Source organism: Stenella coeruleoalba (genome assembly GCF_951394435.1).
Source record: "Stenella coeruleoalba genome assembly, chromosome: 1".
Lineage (NCBI taxonomy): Eukaryota > Metazoa > Chordata > Mammalia > Artiodactyla > Delphinidae > Stenella > Stenella coeruleoalba.
Window position 1 is genome coordinate 124014089 of NC_137169.1, and position 18253 is coordinate 124032341.

At 43.2% G+C, this 18253-nt stretch overlaps 1 protein-coding gene across 1 annotated transcript in view; it reads left to right on the forward strand.

The window, feature by feature from the left end:
• The first annotated feature begins 1122 nt into the window (after window positions 1–1122).
• The window catches only part of KDM5B (lysine demethylase 5B), a 78971-nt gene continuing 61840 nt past the window's right edge, over window positions 1123–18253 (forward strand). Inside the window, exon 1 of the mRNA XM_079933806.1 lies at window positions 1123–1470. Within this exon, the coding sequence (XP_079789932.1) occupies window positions 1282–1470 (189 nt within the window). The 5' untranslated portion in view covers window positions 1123–1281. The remainder of the gene's footprint in view (window positions 1471–18253) is intronic.

Sequence of the window (18253 nt, forward strand, 5' to 3'; positions counted from 1 at the left end):
GGAGCGAATATACCACTACACACAAGGCATTTACAAGGATGTCTTACACACAGTAAGCATCAGATAAAGAAGGGCTCTCATTCAGGCTAATCACTCCCAGATTTACATCTCCACTTCTGATCTCTCCCCTTCTGATTTACACGCTGAGCCTGTTGGGTATCTCCAACTGTCCCAGACACCTCAGACTCAACATCGCCAGAAGTGGACCCACGAGCTCCCTCCCCAGACTGACTTCTTGTTCCCCAGCGATGCCAGTGGCCGCACCCACTCAGGCATGTACCTATACCCCTGAATCGCTCCTCCCCAATTTGTCACTTTTATGCCCTCCATTTGCATTCCTCCCTCCTAATGAATAGCACACTGCCTTAATTTAGGCCCCATCATTCCTCATCTGGATTATTTCAAGGCTCCCGCTCTTCTCATATCCAGCTTCGCCGTGTATTGCTCGCGGACCACACTTCCCTGCAACACCCTACCTTCCAATAAGTGAAGTCTCCACCACTTGTTAACCTAGGAATTTGGGCAAATTTCTTAATCAACCTATGCCTCTCTGTCGTTATTTGTAAAATGGAAACGAGTACCTGCCTCGTAGGGTTGCTGTGTATATTAAAGATTAATCATGAAAGCACGTGGCACAGGGCCTAGGAGATGAAGTGATCAGAGTGTTAGTTTATTATCCTCCTAACTGTTGTCTCACCTACAGGCTGTTGTCACGTTCAAGCTCTTCCCTCTACCTGGAAAAGCCTCCTCCGTCCCCGACACCCTGCGCCCCTCGGGGTCTGACCAGGTGTCCTTGCACTTCCACCACGGCGCTTCCCACGGGGCGGGACGGGACGGAGCGTACACCCGTGGGCCCGGCTTTTCCCCCAGACCTGTAACTTCCCGAGGGAGGGAAGGGGCTCTGGCACGTAGTCAGTGGTCAGTGGGTGCCGGCTGGGCTGGACCGTGAGGACGAGCTCCGTCCCCCGGGGGCCGCCCCGCCCGGCCCGGGGGCGGGCGCTCAGCACGGGCCGGGTGGGGGTGGGGTGGGACTCCTTTTCCTCGCCGTGGCGGCGGAGGCGCACGGCGTGGCTGGCGCGGCGCGGCGTCGTCGGTCGGTGTCGGAGTCGGAGTCGGAGTCGGAGGAGCCGGAGTCTGAGGAACCGGATCCGAGGCTGAGGAGAAGGAGGAGAAGAGGAGAAGGAAGAGGAGGAGAAGAAGAAGGAGAAGGATTAGGAGGAAGGCCAAGGAACCGGAGGAGGCCAAGAACCGTCGCTCAGCCGCGTCCGCGGCGCCGCGAGGATGGAGGCCCCCGGCCCGCGCCCCGCGCCGGCCCTCGGCGGCCCCGGCCCGCTGGGCGAGTTCCTGCCGCCGCCCGAGTGCCCGGTCTTCGAGCCCAGCTGGGAGGAGTTCGCCGACCCTTTCGCCTTCATCCACAAGATTCGGCCCATAGCCGAGCAGACAGGAATCTGCAAGGTGCGGCCGCCGCCGGTGAGTCTCGAGCGGGGCTCGCGGCCGGCCGGCGGGCGGCTGGGCCTCTGCGCGGGGAGAGGGGACAGCGGACGGAGCGCGGCCGGGGTTCGTATCCGGACGGAGAGGCGGCAGCACCACCACCGGCACCGGGGTCGTGGCCGTGCGCCGGAGCCCGCGGGGCGGAGGGCGGGCTGGCGCGGAGGCCCCCGGGCGCGGGTGCGGCGGGTGCGGGGCGCCGGGGGTGCGGGGTGCGCGCCCCGCGAGTTGTCGCGAGGAGGAAAGTTTTCAATATGGCGGCGGAGCCCCTGGTCCTTTGTGTGGAGGAGGCGGCGGCGGCCCGGGCGGCTTCACCTGGCGCCCCACCCTCCGGCCCCGGACCCCCCGCCCCGGCCCGGACCCCTGGCGGGCCCCCCGGGCCGGGGACTAGGCGGGGCGACGGAGCCAGACGGGGGCACCGCGGGCCGGGCCGAGCGGACGTGCTGAGGGGGCGTGAGCGTGGGGTTCGGGGGGCGGCCGCCCAGAGGCTCCCCGGCCCCCGCCCCGAGAGCTGCACGCGGCGGGCGGTGTCAGCCCCGAAGGCGGAGGCCGCCCCGCGTCCCGACCCGGAGCGGAGGCCCCAGCGCAGCCCCCTGCCCGGGTGGGCGTGAGGGTGGGTGTTCCCGAAACGGTCACCAACGGCTGCAACGTCGGCGGAGAAGCCCTGCCGGCCCCTGCCCCCTCCCCTCCTCCTTTCCTCCCCTCCCCCCTCCCCTCCTCTCCCGTCACTTCCCCTCCCCCTCCCCCAGCCCCCGGCCGCAAACTCCGGACCCCTGGGCTGTGCCCACCTTTCGGACCGGCCGAGGCGGCCTCAGCAGTTGGATGGGCCGGGACCGTTGGCCGGAGGTTTAACTGCTTTTCCGACAGTTTGAGAAGCTTCTCCCCGCTCCGCCCCCGCTCCCTCGGAGGAAGCCCCCCCTCCCGCCCCTTTCTTTCTTAGGCTTGTTCTTTGTAATGACGTTGGAGTTGAGGGGTTCTGTGCGTAACCGCTCAGCCTGGAGAGCTGTGTCGAGGGAGATCCCGACTGAGTCTGTCTGATCCCAAGTCCCCCCTCCCCCCGAATTGAAATGCGGACTCTATATTGGAGTTTTTCTTGGACTAGTTTGAAATGGAGGTGAAATACCTGTCTCCGGGGATAACTGGTCAGTTAGGATGGGGGAGATGATTGAGAATAGATGCCTTTCTCTCAAGAAGTAGACAAGGTTGATTGTCGTTGCTCAAGGGAAGTGCGTGTCGGTTGGAGCGCAGAGGCCTGCAGAAGTTGTGCGGTGATTGGGGCCAGGGTTTTAGTTGTGGAAGAATAGGGCATGGACAGGTAGCAGCGGAGCTTTGTGTCAGCGTTAGGGACGGGGACTGTGAATAGTCCGCGTTCGCATCCATGGGCGTCCGTTCTGAAACTAGGCAACTTGAGCAAGTTCTCGGTAGCCCAAGTGTGCAGTCGGTTCCTGGGGGGGAGTTGTCCTCCATGTTGGTATTGTGGTGCACTAGGGCTGGGGTAAACCCTTTATCTACTTTCTTTTCCTATTCCTTTTGTCGGGTTCTTTTCCTAGAAAGATAGTGTTGCTCTGGTTAGGTCTGGCTACTCATTTCAGCATCTTGGCCAGAATATTAATGGTAAGCTCTGCAAAATGTGTGATCTTTCTGCCTTTCCCCATTCTGAATGTCAGACAGACGTGATGGCCACCATTTTGTATTGAGAGTGGTACTTACTACAGCCGAGGAAGGGTATTAAAGAGGCACAAATAAATAATCCACAAACATAACCAGTGCTCTGTTTTGGAGACCTCCTTTGTGTGGAGGAGGCTTCTTCCTCCTTTGTTTAACAAACTCCTGTGCCAATTGGAAAGAGTTTGGGAGTATTTCTAGTTGATATAACCGCAAAAAGGGAAACCTTTCCAGAAGTTGTAGCTCTTGAAGAAGGGTCTTGTTGGAACAAAGGGATCTTAAGAGATGGAGATGTAAACAAGTCTTTGTTTTAGAAACCGTTTTCTTTTAGAAAGCTAACTGTGAACAAGTGGTTTCATATAGTTGAAATAAAGCAACAACAAACCAAGAGATAAGAAATATTTTCCATGGCGATAGCTATATAATGCCCGTGTTTCTAGATGATTTGTTACCACTAAGTTTTTGGAATACAAGTGACTGTATTAAAATGGGGATTGGGTTTATTGGTATTTTATTTCTTGGAGATAAGGGAAAGAATTACAAAGCATTTCTATTTCCTTTTGTCCTTAACTTTGCATCTTTAATTAATGGTACTTAACGTAGCTTCAATTTATAGCTGCTTCTTAGTGATGGTCCTAAACTGCTTTGCTACTGAAACTTGAGGTTCACAGAAATTTGTTAATGAAAATATAGTAAGATAAGTATGATAAAAGGTAATAAAATCAAGAAGATGTTATTCAGATCCTGAGTTATAAGTTTAAAGAGGGTAGTAAACAAACCTATTTTCAAATTACATCAAGTATGTAGGATAACTAGGCTTGTTTCCTGGACTTTTTTTTTTTCCAATTTACAATTAATCTGACTTCTGGTTTGTTACCTTTAGATGCAAATTTTCATTTCCTTCTTGATGTACTTAGATTTCTTTTTAAGGACAAATTTTCCATGTTACTTTGTGGTATCTGCAGATGATTAATTTTAGGGGTATAACTATTAGGCAAAAATAGTGGACTGCTCAGTAAATACTTTTCTCAGTCTCTTGAGTTTGATAGGAATATATTTGATGGCTTCAGTAATTTACTCTGTTGCTCTCAAACATGTAACATTTGGCCATAGATAGGCAGATTCCACAAATTTCTTCTCTGGAGGTGTCCAGACGTTAGAGATTTAAGTCAAACCCCAGATGGCACAATAGACACATTTTTCAACTTTAACTTCCTGTGGTCATTAATTTGATCCCTTAGGCTTCATAGCCAAAGTGTAAAACTTTCAAATGTTCTAATACAGTCAGTGTCTTAATCCAGTCAGTGTCTTTGATTGAGCCTGTTGGTTCCGCCCTTAGAACATGAAGGAACTTAAATATACTTCTCTTTGTACGGGGGGGGGGGGGGGGGGGGGGGGGGCGGTGTGAGTGATACAGAGCTCTTTTACTCTCATTCCAGCCTATCATTCTCCCTAATGTTACGTTTGCTTGACTGTGGCCTAATCCTCTCTGTTGTTTTTCCAGTTTCTTTGGTGTCATGAAATTTTTCTCTAGTTGTGATTCCTTGCCACCGTAAACCTTTTAATATTTGGGGGAAAAGCTTATCAATAGAAATATCCTTGAGCAAAGGAAGAACTTATAATTACTTTTTTAAAATAACAGTTTTGTTCAGACATAATATATTTACCATATAATTCATCAATTTAAAGTGTGCAATTCAGTAGTTTTTAGTATTTTCATGGAGTTTTACAACCATCATCACAATCAGTGTGTTAGAACATGTTTATCACCCGCAAAAGAAACCCTGTACCCAATTGTAACTAGTTTTTAAAGAGAAATTTAGAACTATACCTCTCAAAAGAAGAACTTTTTTTTCTCACTTGGTAGGAGGCTGGATTAAGTCCTGCAGTTTTAGTTTAAGTGCGTCTGCCTTAAAGTAAAAACAAACTTCATTTGTTGTAGCCTTTGAATGGGTGATTGGCTAAATTTGACTTTGCCAGTGGTAGATTGGTCACACTCACAGACATCCATCTAGCTGTAACTCTTAGTGAACTAATCAACAAGTTAATAATAGACTCTTAGAATGGAATGTGAGTGATATTGCAAATATATGAGACAGCTTTAGGTTTACATCCCCACCCCCACTGGCAAAGTTTCCTTTCCTGTGGTTGTAGGATTTGTTTTTAAACATGCAGTCTAAACCTTTTCTAAAGAGCAGAATGACTAGAGAATTGCCTTTGAAGAGTCTTAATAAATGTTCTGATTTAAAGCTGGGGTGTTGAGTTCATTATTGAGAGACACTGATAAGGAAAATTAGAGAAAATGATCAACCCTCGGTTTCATTCTTTGTCTCTAAGGTCCTTAATTTTTTTTATTTCCGATTGACAGATCAGTAGTAAACTCATTTACTTATTTGTTTAATTTGGGAGACAATAACAAAGTTCAGGATGCTTACAATACTTTAATATAGGCAGACAGAAATCTGCCAGTGAGAGAATTTTCTTTTAGAAAGGCAAAAATATCATTGTGAACTATTCAATTTAAAATAAAAACAAAAAGGAATCTGGTTTATGTGCTGTAAATGGGAGCTTTTTGCAGGCTTTGGTAACCTCTCGTTGTTTTAATTGGGCCACATTAAAGTTTGGTTGTAGAAAAGGATAGAGGGAGACCTCATGCCCCCAAATGAAAGTGCTGATTAATTAGGTTCCTGGATTTAGGTTCCACGAAGCCTACTTGTGTATCTCTTGGCAAAGGCCATCTATGGGTTTAAAAACCAGTAACCTGGAAAGACCTTGCTTTCCTCATTGTACAGTCCTTGCATTGAGCTGGTGGTGTGATTTTTCCTTTCTAAGAGAATTAGATATTCTTTGGAGATTATGCTAATATACCTGTTTTATGTGTAGAAGATCACTGCAGTCTCAAAAAAAATTTTTTTAATAATGTGGAATAAATGTTGGGAACTGAAGGACTGACTATACTTTCAGAAAGTTCTAAGTTTGGGTCCCTTGAAGAGGAATCATCAGAAGCACACCAGTGAGTCTCTTTGGGGTGAGTGGGTCCGTGCCATATCACTGGGCCACTCTCATTTACTTTCGATTACTTAGGGTTTGAGAAACTAATAACTGGATTTTAAAATCTGAGTTGTGAGAAACTTGTCTAAGACATGAGAACTGTATGCAGCTTAACAAGGATTTCTTAAGTATTTATCAACTGCTGTGTCCTAGCATGGGATTAAAGAGAAAAATGAGACATTACCTTTGTACACCTAAAACAAATTCTTCTAAAAATGCTTTTTCTGTCATTAAATATTAGATGAGTTCAGTGGTGACTTCGCTTTTTCAGTCTCCAAGTTTATGAAGACTAATGGGGAGAAGCCGCCTCTAGGGCAGTGGGACATTTCTGTTTCGTAACTGTAAGATGGAAGAATTTGACTAAATGTATTCTTCCCTTTTAAAATTTTTTTTTAAACATTCAGAATTTTAATTGTAGACCATTCCTCTTAAAGCATTATTGCCATATTATGCCTTTGGACATGGCCTAGAGTCATCCCATCTGTTCCTCTGTTTTATTTCTTTTAATCATTTAAGTTTTCTTTCTGGACTTAAGACCAGTTACTTTGCTCTGCTAGAGGCTTCATTTCCAGGGTATAAATGACATTTTTTAAATTATGAAAATAATTCAAGCATACACAAAAGTGTAGAGAATATAGTCCCTTTACGTATTTTCCTGGGTGTAAGAGGACGGAAAGCAGAGCAGCAGTGTTGGAATTGAGAGCAAACTAGTGACCTCAGGTGTAGAGAACAACTTGGCTTAGCTTTTGTCTTATTCAGGGTGAGTGAGATTTGGGCAATTAGGAATGAGGTTTCTAGCCTTTAGTGAGAGATGGCCACTCTTTGCCTAATCAGGATGGGGATTGGATTTCTCAGTCTTTCCAGGGCCTTTGTTGCTTTGTGACACGTTTGTTGGAGCCTGTGTGGGAACCTGACCGCTGTCAGGCCAGCTCCTGGATGCAGAGGCGTGGTGGTCAGAGGTGGTGGTTGGAGGTGGTGCCTGTCGCTCCCTTTTCTGCCCTTGGTCCATTTTCCTGTCTGACGTCATCTCAGCAGCATAGAGCTGGGAGTCGGGGGTGACCAAGAAGTAGAACGAAGTCCCTTCTGGAAAAGGAGTTTGAAGGAAATGAGAGTCAAAGGGTCTAATGAGTGGCTGGTCAGGATGTCATTAGGTTCACTTTACTCTGAAGATGGTGGTTCCACTTCCAGCCTCGATGATGCAGTTCCTGTTTCAGCAGAATTGCTGATGAACACTTAGGTAGCCTCAGATGTTCAAAAGAAGTGAGTTAAAAGTCAAGCCATTGAAAAATATTTTCTATAAATAACCCCTTAACGTCTAAGCACTCTCCTCCCCAAAATAATAACTTCATTTTTCAGGAACTAAGTTAAACATCACTAGGCAGAAGGTGACATAATAAACAGGTTTTTTTTAAACTTGTTGATTCCATTTCATTTGGAAATGTTATTTTACAACTGATGTAAATTTTAAGAAATATTTTGCAGGGATAAAAATAAGCTTTATCAAGGGGAGTGTATGTGGATTTTTATTTTTTCTATTACGTAAAAGAAGGAGTCAGTGTTTCTAAATTTTTTTAAATGAGTGGGTAGAGTCTTGAATCTAATACCATCATGACCTTGGACAAAGTTATTTTTTTCCAGTGTATGCCTTCTTATCTGCTATAAGGAGATCTGACACTGACTTAGAGCTGTTGTCCAGATTAATTGATGGATTGCAAGGAGCTTAAATTCCAAAGCTTTTACTTGCTCGCTGCTAAGAAGGGTCTGGGGACAGATTTAGAGAGACGAGGGTTAGTGCCAAATACATATCCCTCACTTCTCCTACAGTGAAGGGATTTTTAAAAGTGAAACTTGAAAAGTCAGAAGCCCAACATCAAAACTAGAATATACAAAGTGTAAATTCTTCTGTTGGTTAAGATGAAGCTTTTCTGTACCTGGATGTTCTTTTAAATTAGTTGAAATAAAAAAGTTTTTTCAGGTAGAGCTGTTACAAATTATTTCAGAAATTTTGCAGTGTATGTGTGTTATACAGGCAGGAGGTTGGTAAGCTTTAAGAAGTGTTTAAAATTATTTAATTTTCCCTAGTGTGGGAAGGCTGTGATGCTGTGGAAGCCCTGCAGATGGAGAGTATTATATTTTGTCTAACATAATTTAAATAGTCCCAATTCTTGCCTGAAGGGTTAGTAGATTGAGTCTTTAATAAGTTGCTTGTAAAGTGAGGAGAAAAGTAGAAGAGGTGTCAGGGAAAAGGTTTATTTTGGTCTTCAGGACAGAGCCCGATTATATTTTATTCTTTTACTAAGAAGTAGGCAGACTTTTTTTTTTTTAAATCTAATTAGAGTTTCTATATGATCATACAGATTTGGATTCACCGTGGGGTTTTTTTGGTTTTTTTTTTGCGGTACGCGGGCGTCTCTCGGCTGTGGCCTCTCCCGTTGCGGAGCACAGGCTCCGGACGCGCAGGCTCAGCGGCCATGGCTCACGGGCCCAGCCGCTCCGCGGCATGTGGGATCTTCCTGGACCGGGGCACGACCCTGTGTCCCCTGCATCGGCAGGCGGACTCTCAACCACTGCACCACCAGGGAAGCCCCACCGTGTTTTTTTGTTCAAATATGTTATGGGATCTCATAACATTGCTTCTTAGGTGGACCCGTATATATTGTATTTCTACTATTGTGGCTTTTTTGTTTTTGTCTTGAATCAAGCAATTCACTCAATACGGTTTTCTGCATGTGTTAAAACACTGTCTAGTGGTGTACGTACGAAGTTTTAAAATCTTTAAATGTTGAAAGTGTTTGTTTAATTGCGAGCACATAGCTAGGCTGAGCTTCTCTTCCCAGCTATGTTCCTTGTGTGGCCCTAGGCAGATTTTTGTGCATTCCTACATTAATTCTTGCCACCTCAGAGCTTGATCAGATTGTAGTGTTAGAGAACTAAGTTTAAACCTGAGTGTGTTTTTAGCAGTTGGCTGAAGCTTTTGTTAAGGATGCGTTCCTATGAGGCATACAGATACCTGAACATGGCCATCTACTCCACTGCTAACTCCAGAGACAAAGGACAAATCCTGTCAAAACCACATAATTTCAAGGTCTTTAAGGCAAGATCCTCCCAATTTTCTGTGCGGTTGTACCAACTCATCATTTGGTGATATTTAAACCAGATGGGAACATGTCACCCTTGCCAGGCTTTAACTTGGACGGGGAGAGTGAGGATCTCTTAGGATTTGTACACTGGTGTCTTTTCATTTGTGGGACAGGGGGTGAGGCCATGGAGATGAGCAAGGTCTAGAAAGAATTTTGGGACTATAACCTCCATTTTGTAAAATTCCAGATATTCCAAGCTTTTTCCTCTCCCAGAGAGGCTCTTATGCAATATTTTGGACAAATTGAGAACAGCCACCAGATTTTCCAGCGGAAGGCTGGCTTCGGGGATTTGTGTAGGGTGTGAGTTTGGGGTTTTTAAAGATTGTACTTAATGGCAGCCCATTCTGCCATTCTTTCTATAAGTACTTTTTTTTTCTACTGCTAACCTTGTGGCTTTTCCTGTCTTCCAAGTGTAAAATACATCCTTGACTTATGTTAATAGATAATTGCTCATCAGATTTTTTTTTGAGGGGAACAGGGTTTAAAGTTTGATTTAGGATCCAAGGTAATTTGTTTTTGGCGGTTGGTATTAGCTAGCAAGGACGTGAAAACTTGCAGAGAATAGGGATTTCATGGAAAAATCGTGGAGCAGGAATCCAAACATTTGGCTTCTGATGAGTGTTCCATTATCTTCATGTTATCCTTGAGCTTCCAGCCTTGAGGTTGGAATTTCAAGGTTTTATTCCATTAACCTGCCTCTTTTTGTTTGTTTTAATAAATTTATTTATTTATTTATTTTTGGCTGCCTTGTGCTGTGCGTGGGCTTTCTCTGGTTGTGGCGAGCATGGCTACTCTTATGTGTGCAGGCTTCTCATTTTGGTGGCTTCTCTTGTTGCGGAGCACGGGCTCTAGGCGCGTGGGCTTCAGTAGCTGTGGCATGTGGGCTCAGTAGTTGTGGCTCACGGGCTCTAGAGTGCAGGCTCAGTAGTTGTGGCACACAGGCTTAGTTGCTCCGTGGCATGTGGTATCTTCCCAGACCAGGGCTCGAACCTGTGCCCACTGCATTGGCAGGCAGATTCTTAACCACTGCGCCACCAGGGAAGCCCTAACCTGCCTTTTAAAATGAGGATAATTCTGGCCCTGCTTTACATGATGAGGCATAAAGAGGTAAGTAAACATGCTCAAGGTCACCTGACTGCTAAGTGGAGGAGCCTGATAAGAGCCCACACAGTACTCTTAACCATTATTTATATTGCCTATATCCACATGAAATTGGGATTACATGAGACGGCAGATGAAAAATTATGAATCTTTTTATTCTTTTTTTTTAAATTGAAGTGTAGTTGATTTACAGTATTGTGTTAGTTTCAGGTGTACAGCAAAGTAGTTCAGTTATATATATGCTTTTTCATATAATTTTCCATTATAGGTTATTGCAGGCTATTGAATATTGCTCCCTGTGTTATGCAGTAAACCCTTGTTGCTTATCTATTTTATGTATAGTAGTTTGTATCTGTTGATCCCATACTCCTAGTTTATCCCTCCCCAACCCTCCCTTTCCCCCTTGGTGCCCCTAAGTTTGTTTTCTCTGTCTGTGCGTCTGTTTCTGTGTTGTACATAGATTCATTGCTGTTATCTTTTAGATTTCACATATAACTGATATCATGTATTTGTCTTTGATTTACTTCACTCAGTATGATAATTTCTAGGTCCATCCATGTTGCTGCAAATGGCATCATTTCGTTCTTTTTTATGGCTGAGTAATAATCCATTGTATATATGTACCACATCTTTATCCATTCATCTGTTGATGGACACTTAGGTTGCTTCCGTGTCTTGGCGGTTGTTAATAGTGCTGCTATGAACATTGGGGTGCATGTAGCTTTTCAAAGTGTGGTTTTCTCCAGATACAGGCCCAGGAGTGGGATTGCTGGATCCTATGGTAACTCTGTTTTTAGTTTTTAAGGAACGTCCATACTGTTCTCCATAGTGGCTGCACCAAGTTACATTCCTACCAGCAGCGTAGGAGGGTTCCCTTTTCCCTTTTGTTAACTTAGTTCTTGCTGCTAAGGTAGGATTTTTTTCCCCCGCCTGTGCTGTGCGGCTTGCAGGATCTTAGTTTCCCGACCAGGGACTGAACTGAACCCGGGCCCATGGCATTGAAAGAGCCGAGTCCTAACCACTGGACTGCCAGTGAATTCCAAGGACAATTTTATAGATAAAGTTCAGTATTCTTCTTTCTAATATGTGGTGGGCAGTGGCTCCTTTCGTAGATCCCAGAAATTAGCTGGGCTTTTGGGGAAGGAGAGTGTGATCTTCCTTTCCTTCTTTCTGGTTATCCTAACGCACTGAAGGAAAATCAGTACTAGAAAGCTGCCCTTATGTGATAACAAAGTACAGTACCATTTTATTTTGTCTGCTATAGTTGCCTGTAAAATGTAATTATAAAATTTTAAGTAAACCGTGTGTCCTTATTTTTTAACTAAACAATGTGTATGAGCTTGGCCATTCCATATACTTTTGGTTGGTTGGCTCATTTGTGTGGAAACTCCTGGCTCATCAGCTTCAGTGACCACTTAGCTTCAATTGGTAGAATATGGAAGAAGCTCCTTTGGCCGTTGGAAAGCTCAGCTAGGTTTGAGAACTACTAGTTTAGGTAATTCCCTGATGAGGTTTAGGCAGCTGTTAATATAAGGAATTTTCTTACCTGTTGACTTTGAATTAATAGAAATTCTCAGCTCCACTACAAGAAACTAAGGAATCCTTTCCGTCAGCTCTGGTGAATGAAGAAATGGATTGGGTCCTTGGGGTTGGTTATGGGTTCAATTTAGTACATTTATTGATATGTCAGTAAGTGCCAGGAATTGTGTGAAGGTTCTGCAGTTTACAACTTTGACTTAAAGGAACTCATAATCTGCTGGTGAGAAAGATCAGTAATTAGATTATATAGTAGGATGTATGCAAGTAATGGAAACTGCATATAGAATGGTTGAAGATAATAGGGTTGGGGGAATATGGAGGTGGGTGGAGTATGGGGAGAGGGGGCTGCCTGGGGGCATCTGGGAAAGCATTGGGTTAGGGAGGAAATAGGAGTGTAGAATGAGAGTGAGGGTCATGAGAACTCGCAGAAACACCAACATTTAAGGAATAAAGAGGATCTAGTTGGAGGCCGCAGGAAATGTGCAGGGAAGCCAAGGAGAGAAAAAAGCTGGTTTGTTGAGCCTGTATTTCAGACTTACATGACTTTTTGGTGATGATTTTCTTAAGTCTCAACTGTAGACACAGCTGTAAAATCCTCTATTTAAAATCTGGGAAAGTAGGTAATAGAAGAGTTTTTATAGTGTGTCCCATTGATACCAGGCAGCCATTCAAATGAGGACCAGTTTTATCAGGCTGGAACTTCCTCATATTTTAGGTTAAAGTGGGTCATCTTTTAAGTCAAATTGATTATTATTATTTTTGGCCGTGCCGCATGGCTTGCAGGATCTTAGTTCCCCCACCAGGGATTGAACCTGGGCCCTGGCAATGAAAGCGCAGAGTCCTAACCACTGGACCTCCAGGGGATTCCCCAAATTGATTATTAAATGTGGCAATAAATGTGAAAGAAATAAGATAGTGCTCTCTCTAAAACAGTAACACTGAGATACATTATAAATTTATTTTAAGAGTTTTGGACATGAGATTTATTTATCTACCATCCTAAATTGAGCTTGCCTGTGTAATAGTACACCCTTTTATCTTTCATACAGGAGATCTAGCCTTGAAGCATGGTCAGAATTAGAGTATACTGAATAGACTATCAGGTTGTCCTTGTGTAAATATTAGATGATCTGCAGTGGGATAAACAGAGCCGCTTCCTAGCAATTCCAGTTCAGGTTCAAGCTTCAGTCTTTTACTTCAGATATGGCTATTAGGGATCATATGTGTTCTAAAATTATTTCCACTTTTATTGCTAGACGTATAGTTAATATATCTTAATTGCAGCAGGACTGAAGAGCTGTTAAATATTTGCTTTTAGTGAAATGTATGGCTTACTATTTGTTTCTTTTTTGTTTGTTTTTTTAGTGCAGTTGCAAATGTGTCTTGAGATGGAACATCAAACAAAACAAAGATTTAGTATCTTCTCTGAGGCTCAGGCTGATTTTTAGTGTCACTACTGTCCCTTTCCTGACTCTGATTTTGAATCTCCAGGAGTGACCACCAGTTTGTAAAGTACTAAAGGTGTAGGGCAGCAAGTGTTTACAGATCTAATGAGGCCTTAAAGTTAGGGTGTGGGATGTTTAACTTTCCCTGCCCTTGGTGCCCAGGTGGGTTTGGGTGTTGCTGAGTGAAGGTTGAGGGGGCAGAGTTCAACCTTGTTCCTAAACCCCTTCCCCGACAAATCTTTTTTTTTTTTTTTTGACAAATCATTTTTAAAAAAAAATATTTATTTATTTTTGGCTGCATTGGGTCTTCTTTGCTGCGCGCAGGCTTTCTCCAGTTGTGGCAAGCGGGGCCTACTCTTTGTTGTGGTGCTCAGGCTTCTCGTTGCGGTGGCTTCTCTTGTTGTGGAGCATGGGCTCTAGGCATGCGGCCTTCAGTAGCTGTGGCATGTGGGCTCAGTAGTTGTGGCTCTTGGGCTCTAGAGCGCAGGTTCAGTAGTTGTGGCACACGGGTTTAGTTGCTTCGTGGCATGTGGGATCTTCCTGGACCAGGGCTCAAACCCATGTTCCCTGCATTGGCAGGCAGATTCTTAACCACTGCGCCACCAAGGAAGCCTGACAAATCATTTCTTGAACCTTTCTGAAGTATGTAATCTTTTCTTAACTTTAGCAGTCTCAGTTTTCTGTCAGAAAACTGCCTTTTCCTCACTGGGATCCTAGGTATGAAAGAAAACAATCAAAACTACTTACTAACTAATTTCCTTGCAGGGGGGGAACCGTGGCACTGTAGCTACTTGATCATAATATGGTTTGGTGTAGGCATATTGAAGTAACGTTTGCACCAGTTATAATTGCTGTAAGGGAGAAGGATCTGAAATTTCTTCTGGACTCGTTCAGTGACCATAAGATGTCTGTGAATGGCCTGAAATGAATAATGCTTTCCTGTTAACTTTTCATGATTGACCATCATGTTGTCAGCCCATTTCAGTGGAAGATGATTTGTTCTAGGGATTTAGCTTTCTTAGAATCCTTCCTTGTGAATTTTATAATTTTTTTAAAAAATAAATTTATTTATATATTTATTTGGCTGCATTGGGTCTTCGTTGCTGCGTGCAGGCTTTCTCTTGTGGCGAGCAGGGGCTACTCTTCATTGTGGTGCGTGGGCTTCTCATTGCGATGGCTTCTCTTGTTGCAGAGCACGGGCTCTAGGTGCGTGGTCTTCAGTAGTTGTGGCACGAGGGCTCAGTAGTTGTGGCTTGCAGGCTCTAAAGCGCAGGCTCAGTAGTTGTGGCGCACTGGTTTAGTTGCTCCGTGGCATGTGGGCTCTTCCTGGCCCAGGGCTGGAATCCGTGTCGCCTGCATTGGCAGGTGGATTTTTAACCACTGTGCCACTAGGGAAGCCCCCTCTGTGAATTTAAAAGGATACTTCCCTTATAGGCTTGATGAGACTTTTGGGATGTGCAAAAGTCTGTATGAATCACTCCAGGTAACTTTGGTAGCTATCTATTAAGGACATTTTGGAAGAGTAAGATGGCCTCCATGTGATCTAGTTATTCCCTCTTACTGTTTATAAACCAGATTATACTTAGCTTGTTCGTACAGAGGGGCCGGGGAGGAAACTATTTCTTTGAGGTTTGAGAAGCAGTATCAATGGGAGGACTGTTTTATATCAATGTTTTCATATGGCTTTAACAATAATAAATTTAAGTAATTTAGAGGCCGTATAAATACAGATTATCATTTCCAAGATTTATTAAAAGTGGTGGAAAAGGAACTTATTGGGACTAATGCTTAATAAGTAAACACCATGACATGCCTCTTATGTATTTATTTATTTATTTATTTTTGGCCATGCTGGGTCATAGTTGCAGCACGTGGGATCTTTCATTGCAGCATGTGGGTTTAATTGCCCCACGGCATGTGGGGTCTTAGTTCCCCAACCAGGGATCGAACCCACATCCTTTGCATTGGAAGACGGATTCTTAACTACTGGACCACCAGGGAAGTCCCGACATGTCTCTTTTTTACTGGTGTATTTTCATTTACTAATAGATGGTCCATAGAAACAATGCTTTGCCTTCCCAAATACTTAATATTCAGAAATTAAAACACTCTTTTAAACAAGAAGTTGTGTAAAACTGAAAACTGGCTCTTACCAAGCCCCACCTATAGGAGTTAAAACTTTAACAAATGTTCTTATTCCTGGTACTTATTATCTTAGTACAACTATCAAAAGTCCGTGTATGTTTGCAAATGATTGCATTGGTATTTTCAGGTTCTTTTTGGTGGTAGGACTTTAGGGAAGAATGGGTTGCCATATGCTTTTCTAAAAACGTTGGCATTACACAAGCAGGTCAAGAAATCATTGTTAGTGAATGGAGAAAACACTTGAAGTGGCCGCTTTTAAAATCTGTGTGGACAGAGTTCTCTGGAGGGGCAGATTGGATGGGGAACCCTGTAGGGGTCTGTTAGTTGTTTCCAAGGTTTGGGCTGAGGACTTTTGGAGAGTTCACAGGACCTTTTCAGCAGGTCCGCGGGAACTTCCTCTTTTCAACAAAATGTTTATCTGTGACCAGCTTATCTTCATATATTTTAACCAAAACAACATATACAACAACTGATTGACAGCAGAAGATATGAAACTCCAGCTTATTTCTATTAAGCCAGACATTAAAGAGATTTGCAAAATAAAACTCTTCTCACCAATTCTTTGCTTATTATTAAATGAATTTTTTTAAATGTCTTTTAATTTCTAATGCAATAAAAATGAATGGATAGAACCCATCTGAAGTAAAACTCTTCGAAGCCGTCAATTTTTAAGAGTTTAAAGGGGACCTAAGGCCAAAAATTTGAGAGTTGCAGTACTAAAAAAGGAACTTAACTTCTGCAAAGGCTTGAATAGGAATAAATCTAGGACCTATGCATAAGCAGTTTCTCTTTGTGCTCAACCTTTGAAGAGGATATTATAACACCAGTAGAGGGTTTGGTAAAAACTTCCCTTATTCACCTATCTGTTGCTTCTGTGAAGTGAAAATTTTAAAGTGTTTTCAAAACGGCAAACAGTAAGTTTTTCCACATAGCCAGTAACAACTGAACTGTCGAAGTGGGCCTTTATGGTCTCATTTTGTCAAGTTTAAATTTTTTTATATTAAAGATATGATTGTGTTTCATTTTTTGAGAGCGCTCTATTGGAATCAGAAGAGTTTGGAACACAAAAGATAAAAATTGATCCAAATGATTGACTTTTTATTTTGAACTGTTTTAGATATACAGAAAAATTGAGAAGATAGTTGAGTTCCCATATACTTCTCACCTCATTTCCCAGTTTCTTACCATTCTGCATTATCAGTATGACACGTTTATTATAATCAGTGAACCACTGTTGTTATTAACCCAAGTCCATGAACTTACACAGATGAACTCAGGTTTTACCTAACGTCCTCTTCTGTTCCAGGATCTCATTCAGGACACCACATTGCGTTTGGTTGTCAGGGCTCTTTAGGCTCTTCTTAGCTGTGGCAGTTTCTCAGATTTCTTGGTTTTGATGACCTTGACCGTTTTGAGGAGGACTGACTGGGTATATGGGCAAATTTTTTTCTTTTTTTTAAAGGGACATTTATTCTTGCAGTCTTTTCTGTTGGCTGTGGAATGATTTAAACACTAAAGCTGTGGGAGTTTTTGTATTACACTTAACTAAAGTAAACCCTGTGCTACAGTATGAACCTTGCTTGATACAGTTGCCCGTATCTAAATAAGGAGCATGATGTGTTTTTTTGTGTGTGTGTGTTTTTTTTTGTTGTTGTTGTTTTTTTTTGCGGTACACGGGCCTCTCACTGTTGTGGCCTCTCCCGTTGTGGAGCACGGGCTCCGGACGCGCAGGCTCAGCGGCCATGGCTCACGGGCCCAGCCACTCCGCGGCATGTGGGATCTTCCTGGACCAGGGCACGAACCCATGTCCCCTGCATCGGCAGGCGGACCCTCAACCAGTGCGCCACCAGGGAAGCCCGCATGATGTGTTTTTACTAAAACATTGTTCTCTTTGTTTCCAAATTCTTGTCACCGGGTTTCCTTCATTGGCAAATTTTTAGCAGAGCTTTTTTGATTTTATATTTTTTAATCTTTAGCTTTACAGAGACATTTAAAATTAATTAGACTTTTTACTTGTTCAGTAACATTTATTGAACATCCATAGCACTGTTCTAGGAAGGTAGTTTTCATTTTAGATTCTTCCTTAATAACCATTTTTACACTTCTCTATAGAGGCAGAACACGCCATCATTAATAAAAGGCAGTCTCAGGCAGGCATCTGCAATCACTGTGATCATGTTGATTTCTTTTTTCCTGTAACTGCAGTATGTAAAATGTGACCCTGAATGGAGCTGAAACAAGCTTCCTAGAAGGTATAGATATTTTGTTTATAATGAATAACATTGGAAAGTAAAGGAAATAGCCTAAATGTCAAATACTAAGAAATTTTTTAAGTATCAATACAATGAAATGTTAATGTTCCCAGTATAGTAATAAGTAGAAGGCAATATAATTTTTTTTGGTTTGAAATTATGAAGATAAGCATTTTGGAAAAAATACTGGAAGGACGTGTAACAAAATGTAACAGGTTTTTCTCTGAGATTTTGGCTCATTTTTTCTTCCTTATATGTTTTTTCTGCAATTTCATCAGTAAGCGTTACTTTTGTATTAGGAAAAAAGTATCAGGAAGTTTTATGTAGTGGATATACAGGAAATGGCTTGGTCAATATAAAATACTGATATGGGACCGTATGTAGGCTTGCCCACTAGAGTGTTGTTTTTTGTGTTACAGAAGCTGAA